The sequence below is a fragment of the Felis catus genome, chromosome C1, assembly GCF_018350175.1.
Source record: "Felis catus isolate Fca126 chromosome C1, F.catus_Fca126_mat1.0, whole genome shotgun sequence".
Taxonomy (NCBI): domain Eukaryota; kingdom Metazoa; phylum Chordata; class Mammalia; order Carnivora; family Felidae; genus Felis; species Felis catus.
The window spans coordinates 160,589,443-160,595,532 of NC_058375.1; the positions used below are offsets into that span (position 1 = coordinate 160,589,443).

At 59.0% G+C, this 6,090-nt stretch overlaps 1 protein-coding gene across 2 annotated transcripts; it reads left to right on the forward strand.

Moving 5' to 3' along the window:
- Positions 1 to 248: 248 nt before the first annotated feature.
- DLX1 (distal-less homeobox 1) lies at positions 249 to 5,307 on the forward strand. 2 transcript variants are annotated; one of them, XM_003990860.6, is made up of 4 exons: positions 249 to 379; positions 822 to 1,502; positions 2,191 to 2,390; positions 3,592 to 5,307. In XM_003990860.6, exons 2-4 carry the CDS (start codon positions 1,190 to 1,192, stop codon positions 3,844 to 3,846), a joined length of 768 nt encoding a protein of 255 aa, XP_003990909.3. In that variant the 5' UTR covers positions 249 to 379; positions 822 to 1,189; the 3' UTR covers positions 3,847 to 5,307. The 2 variants fall into 2 exon arrangements, with proteins under 2 accessions (XP_003990909.3, XP_044889885.1); XM_045033950.1 differs by having other exon boundaries at positions 266 to 383.
- The last annotated feature ends 783 nt before the right edge of the window (positions 5,308 to 6,090 follow it).

A 6,090-nucleotide genomic window follows, 5' to 3' on the forward strand; every position in this document is an offset into this window, starting at 1 on the left:
CCTAAACCCGGGGTACTCTCGCCAGACCCCGGAAGGCCGGAAACTGACCACCTGGTGCTGGTTGCTCAAGCCAAACTGAGCCCGCCGGCTCCTGGGCTCCACTCTGCGCCGCGCCCTTGGGGCGAGTGCGTCCGGGGCTTTCGGCGCAGAGGGAGTGAAGAGGAAGGGGAGGCGGAGGAAGGTTGGGAGGGAAAGAGGGGGTGTGTGTTGGGGGGAGGGGGCGGTGCGGCCGCCTTTCCTGGGAGGAGAAGCGCGGGTTCCTGGCTCTCCGCGCGCACTGCTTTAATCAGACCGGTGCAGCCTCGAGCTGGAGTGGCCAGCTGGGCCTGGAGCAATGCGAGCGGGCCCCAGGGAACGGCGGCGGCGGCGCGGCGGCCGAGTGAGTGAGTTCGCCCAGAGGGCCCCAAACCTGCCCCCAGGGATGTGGCAGAGCGGACCCGAGCCGGGGAGGCGCCGCCGAGGGGAGCGCTGCGCTAGGCACACGGCTCTCGGGAGGACAGCGCTCGGTTGGCCGCCTCCGGTGCCGCCACCCCCACCCCCGTGCGCGACTTCGCGCTCCGAGGCCGCGGCCGGGCTCCGGAGCCCTAACTGACCGCTGGACCGGGTGACGGCGGCTGGGAGAAGCGATGCCCCTTTCTGGGCGTTGGGGGCGGGCGGAGGGTGGGGACAGTAGTGGGGGGAGGGCGGCTGCGCCGAGCCGCTGGTTTCTGGGAAGTACGGCGCGCCGGGGGAGGCGGGAGGCTGAAGAGCCGCGGGCCGCGGAGGTCCCGGCGCGGGTGCTGCAGCCCATTGTGCGCCCCACGCGGCGCGCTCTGTTGCAGAGGAGCCCCGGCCGGGAAGTGTGGACGCGTTTCTCCCGAGGCCCGGCCGCCTCGCCCGCTCTAGTCCAGCGGAGCCGGAGCGCCTCGGACCAATCCCCGGTGATTATGCAAGACAGCGGACCAATCAGCTCCGTCAGCTCATGAATATTTATGACCTTGGCTGAGTCAAAGCTTTGAAGCGAGTTTGGGGAGCTCGGCAGCATCATGCTTAGACTTTTCAAAGAGACAAACTCCATTTTCTTATGAATGGAAAGTGAAAACCCCTGTTCCGCTTAAATTGGGTTCCTTCCTGTCCTGAGAAACACAGAGACCCCCAAAAGGGAAGCAGAGGAGAGAGAGAGACCCACACCCAGACCCCGCGAGAAGAGATGACCATGACCACCATGCCAGAAAGTCTCAACAGCCCCGTGTCGGGCAAGGCGGTGTTTATGGAGTTTGGGCCACCCAACCAGCAAATGTCTCCTTCTCCCATGTCCCACGGGCACTACTCCATGCACTGTTTACATTCGGCGGGCCATTCGCAGCCCGACGGCGCTTACAGCTCGGCCTCGTCTTTCTCCCGACCGCTGGGCTACCCCTACGTCAACTCGGTCAGCAGCCACGCGTCCAGCCCCTACATCAGTTCGGTGCAGTCCTACCCGGGCAGCGCCAGCCTCGCCCAGAGCCGCCTGGAGGACCCAGGTACGTGCGCCTGCCAGGGAGAAGGAGAGGGAGAGGAAAGGGTACGAAGGGAGAGAGGGACAGAAGGAGGGAGGAAAGGAGGGAGGAAGAAGGGGGAGGAAGAGAGAGAGAGAGAGGAGGGAGAGGGGGAGAGAGAGGTGGGGGTGGGGAGGGCGCCGGAGCAATGGAGGTTTCGGGTATCAATCTATGGATCCTTGTCATAGCAAAGAAAAAAAAATATTTCAAAATTCCACCCAACTCGCGACTATCCAGTAAAGGATAAATCTGAGATAAATCCCCTGGCACTGTCTGGGCCTCTGGGTGGCTCTGTGCGCCGAGCACACAATGCCCCTTTGGAAAACAGAAACCCACATGTGCACGTATTAGTCTCAGTAATTATTTATTGCGTAGCGCTATAAACAATGTATGCAATTAAGGGTAATTAAACCTCAACTGCCGCCTGCAAAAATAGCAAACTTTCCCTGCAAAGGCAGGAACTGCACGCTTGGGAACTGCCCCAGTCCGCCTGCAGCGGCCCGGGTCTGGCCCTCGGACTTTACGGGACACTTCCCTGGCTTTCGGAGTTTCTTGAGCGTTCTTTCTCTCAGCCCAGCCACCGCCACCGCTCGGTTGCCACTGGCCCTGGGCTCCCCACACTAAAGGCTGTCCCTGCATTAACAGCGGCCCTCCGCTTCTGCTGTCCCTCCAGGGGCTGACTCCGAGAAGAGCACGGTGGTGGAAGGCGGTGAAGTGCGCTTCAATGGCAAGGGGAAAAAGATCCGCAAACCCAGGACGATTTATTCCAGTTTGCAGTTGCAGGCTTTGAACCGGAGGTTCCAGCAAACTCAGTACCTAGCTCTGCCCGAGAGGGCGGAGCTCGCGGCCTCCTTGGGACTCACGCAGACGCAGGTACCTTGCCGCTGCCCCTTCTGCCAAGCGGGCTTCCCGCGGCCGGCCTGCGCCCGGAGCTTCGCGTCTTGCTCTTTGCGTCTCAGGGTCGGAGATTGTGTGTGTGTGTGTGTGTGTGTGTGTGTGTGTGTGTGTGTGTGTGTGTGTGTGTGTGTGTTCCCACCCCTGGCTCTCCCTGCGTCTCTCCTTCCTTCCTCGTTCTTCTCTCTGCCCTGGCTCTGGCTCTGTCGCTGCACTCTGTACTCCACGCTACTGGCCGCCCGGCCCTCGGCCCTTGGACAATCTGATTAGGGCGAGGATTTCCCTAGACGTTTGTTTGGGGACTCTCGGGTCACACGTGCCCGAACAACTGGAACAATAGACGCTGGGCTTAATCCCTTCTTTGCCTTTAAAGTGTGTGGCTAATGACTCAGGGCCCGGGCCGGAGCCTCTGTCTCCCTCCTCCTCCTCTTTCTCACCCGGTTGGGGTAGGAGGAAATCCTTTCCTCCGCCTTCTCACCTCCCAAGTCCCAGACCCTGGAGGAGAAACGGGACCTTCCTTCCCGGATTGCGCTTAAGACTTTGGGGAGCCCGTGGGCTTTCTGATCACGACTGGCGCAGGTTTCCAACGTCTGGGCCGGGATTTGGAGCAGAGCTGGGGAGCGCAAACAGACACTAAGACACTTAAAGGTTGATTTAAGTCCAAATGAAAAGTTTAACGAAACCTTTGGCCTCCTCAGTCAGCCCCCAACTCACTCAAGGGCAGAAAGAATGGAGCAAGGAGAAAGCAGGTGGCATTGCAAATAAATTTCCTCCACTCCTTTCCTCCACACGATTCTTTTATTGATGTTCATATTGGACTTGAAGACTCCATGTTGTGCAGGCGCTGCTTCTTCCCCAGACTATTGCCAGGGTCGGGCTGAGTTCCTGACAAGCGAAGGTCTGGACCCCCCCCCCCCACCTTCACTCCTCACCACCACGCCCCCTTGGCTCTCTGAGAGCTGCCCCTGCGGGCCACCCGAGGCCGGCAGCGGGGCCTGCCAGGCTTTGATTCTTATAGGTGATGGTGGGGCTCTGCTCCTCCAGCGGAGAGCTGCCCAGCGGCACAGGGCAGAGAGGGGGATCCTTCCTCGACTGTCCCACGCACAGCCCCCTTATCTCCCCGACGACCACGGTAGGCACAATGGACCTAGCCCAGTCACATTGTTGTCCGCTCTTGCAGGTCAAGATCTGGTTCCAGAACAAGCGTTCCAAGTTCAAGAAACTGATGAAGCAGGGCGGGGCGGCTCTGGAGGGTAGCGCACTGGCCAACGGCCGGGCGCTGTCTGCCGCCTCCCCGCCAGTGCCGCCCGGCTGGAACCCCAACACCTCATCCGGGAAGGGCTCGGGCGGCAGCGCGGGCTCCTACATCCCCAGCTACACGTCGTGGTACCCCTCGGCGCACCAAGAAGCTATGCAGCAACCCCAACTCATGTGAGGTTGCCCGCCCGCACCCTCCCGCCTCTTTCCCGTCTCCCCCGGCCCGGGCCCCTCCCGCCTCCCGGTCCATCCACCCTGTCCGCAAGCCCTGGACCCGGAGAAGGACCCGGGGGGAAAGAAGAAGGAACAGCGAAGGCAGGACGCCCGCCAACTCCTTGGAGTCCCGCGCGGTCTGGACCGGCGACTTCCCGGCGCCCGCGCGCTCGCCCTCGCCCCGGCCTGGGCCGCGCGGCGACAGCAGACAGCGGCCTCGGAGCGCGGGCACAACTGCCCGAGACAGCCAGAGCAGCAAGACGAGCCAGCTGGACCCGACCTGCCGACCCTCAGCTGTGTGGGACTATCAGGAAAAACAAGAACAATGTAGAAAAAGCAAAAGCTCTTTTCTGTTCTGTCCGTCTCTTGTCTCCTTTCGCTGTGTATCTGTGCGCTGACGAAGTCGAGGTCCTCGTCCGTCCACTGTCCTCAGTCTGCGGCCTCTGAAAAAAGTCACCAGGTCGGAAGAGGCTCCGGCCGCCGGGCCCCAGCTCCGCATGCTGGGACGTTTTGCCCTTTCGGACCTTCTCCTGGGCCTGCCTCACCATCTGTGTAGTTCGTTCGGGAACTGGGGGGAAACTGGAGGGAGGGGTACTTATTTATTGAGAAACGGACTTCGCCTGAGGGTGAATGTTGGCCAATTCGCAGTTCTGTGGGGCGCAAGGAGCGCACGGTCCGAAAGCGCCGATTACTTTAAACGCACCCGGAAAAACGAATAAGGAGGACCTGGTGATTTTTAACTTCTACAGGAACTTTTGTACTTCGCTGGTATGGAGAGGTTGGAACCTAATGCTTTGCATTTTTACATGTTCCGTATTATTTTTAAAAGAAAAAAAAAAGAGAAATGAAGCAACACAATTTTCTCATCTCGGGAAAAACACTTTGGTCGCTTAGCCTGGACAAGAAGGAAAATCCTAATTCCCTCCTTGGGAAGCAAGGGAGAGGACCGATGGACAGTGAGGAAAAGACAGGCAGGCAGAAAGGAGTGCCCTAGAGCCAGTGAGCTTTAAAGTAAGACAAAAGCAGCACTAATCCCCAGAGGCTCAACCACAGAATAATGCCAGGCAGCACCCTGGACGCCTAGTCTCCAGTGCAGGATCTAATCGCTGTACATATTATTATTGTTGTTAATTATTATTGTTATTATTATTGTTCCGTAAACATGTTGCACAAGCTTAGCTTTTTTCCGTTCTGTTGTGTGTGGCTGTAAAACCCGATGCTTTGTGAAATGAGAATCTTGACATTTTACTTGTGAAATTTGGAAAATGTGATCAGTTGAAATCAACCGTGTTTTGTGTTCTCTATGTCAAAGTTTAGTTTTATATTGAGAATGTTAACTTATTGATTTGTATCTTGAAAAAAAAGAACTTTGTAAATAAGTTATAAAGTTTCTCTGAGACAGTAAAATTATGGTTTCGAGAAAGAACTGCTGTCTGGTGTGCTGTGTGAGGGGGTTCTGTGGGCTGGGCCAAGCCTCCACCTCCCGGGACACATAGCGGCAGGGGTAGATTCCTGCTCCAGACTACCAGAATCGCCGGCAAGGCCCTCCCTAGCCGCTGGGACCGTTTATCTTGCCCTGCTTCTAACCCCCAAGGGGTCTGATCCCTACCTGGGTTAGAGGGTGGGCAGTGACTCTTGGCCAGGGCCTTGGAAGGGGGGGATCAGGAACAGGTGCTGTGTGAAGGGGGGGAGGGGGGGTTCTGGAACCAAAAGGACTGCGAAGGCTGGTTGAGAGGAGATGAAAGCAGAGCTCAAAGGCAGCCGGCCAGGGAGACTTGAGTGCCCCCCACACCCAGTCACCTCACCGGAAGCCTAGACGAATGAAAGCAGAGACACTGGGGGCTTGGCCCCTCGCGAAGGCGGCGATCTGGCCTTCCGGCTTTTGCTTGCCCGCAGGGCTCCCGATCCCGACGCGGAAAAGACGCGGCCAGACACCGGAAAGGGGCCGGAAGGACACGTCTGTCAGGCTACACCCAGTCAATCACTGAGCTCCGGGGGACAGTCCCAAGGCGCCACCTGGGCCCCTCCACAGCCACTCCCACCCATCGGGCCCATCCTCTACGAGAGGCCTCTTCCCGCCTAATCCCCAGCTTCTCTCTGCGCCTCAGATGGAAATTCCAAGGGAGGGGCGGGAAGGCTCCGCTGACTCCTTGGAACCCAGGAGCTGGCCGAAGACACCCACCCCCGCCCCCCACTCTAGCCCGAAAGT

Bases quoted from the DNA above. Each gene is read 5' to 3' on its own strand.
- DLX1 (XM_003990860.6), top strand. From the start codon at position 1,190: ATGACCATGACCACCATGCCAGAAAGTCTCAACAGCCCCGTGTCGGGC. The intron at 1,503-2,190 runs GTACGTGCGCCT...CTGTCCCTCCAG, and splicing joins GAGCCGCCTGGAGGACCCAG to GGGCTGACTCCGAGAAGAGC. The intron at 2,391-3,591 runs GTACCTTGCCGC...CCGCTCTTGCAG, and splicing joins TGGGACTCACGCAGACGCAG to GTCAAGATCTGGTTCCAGAA.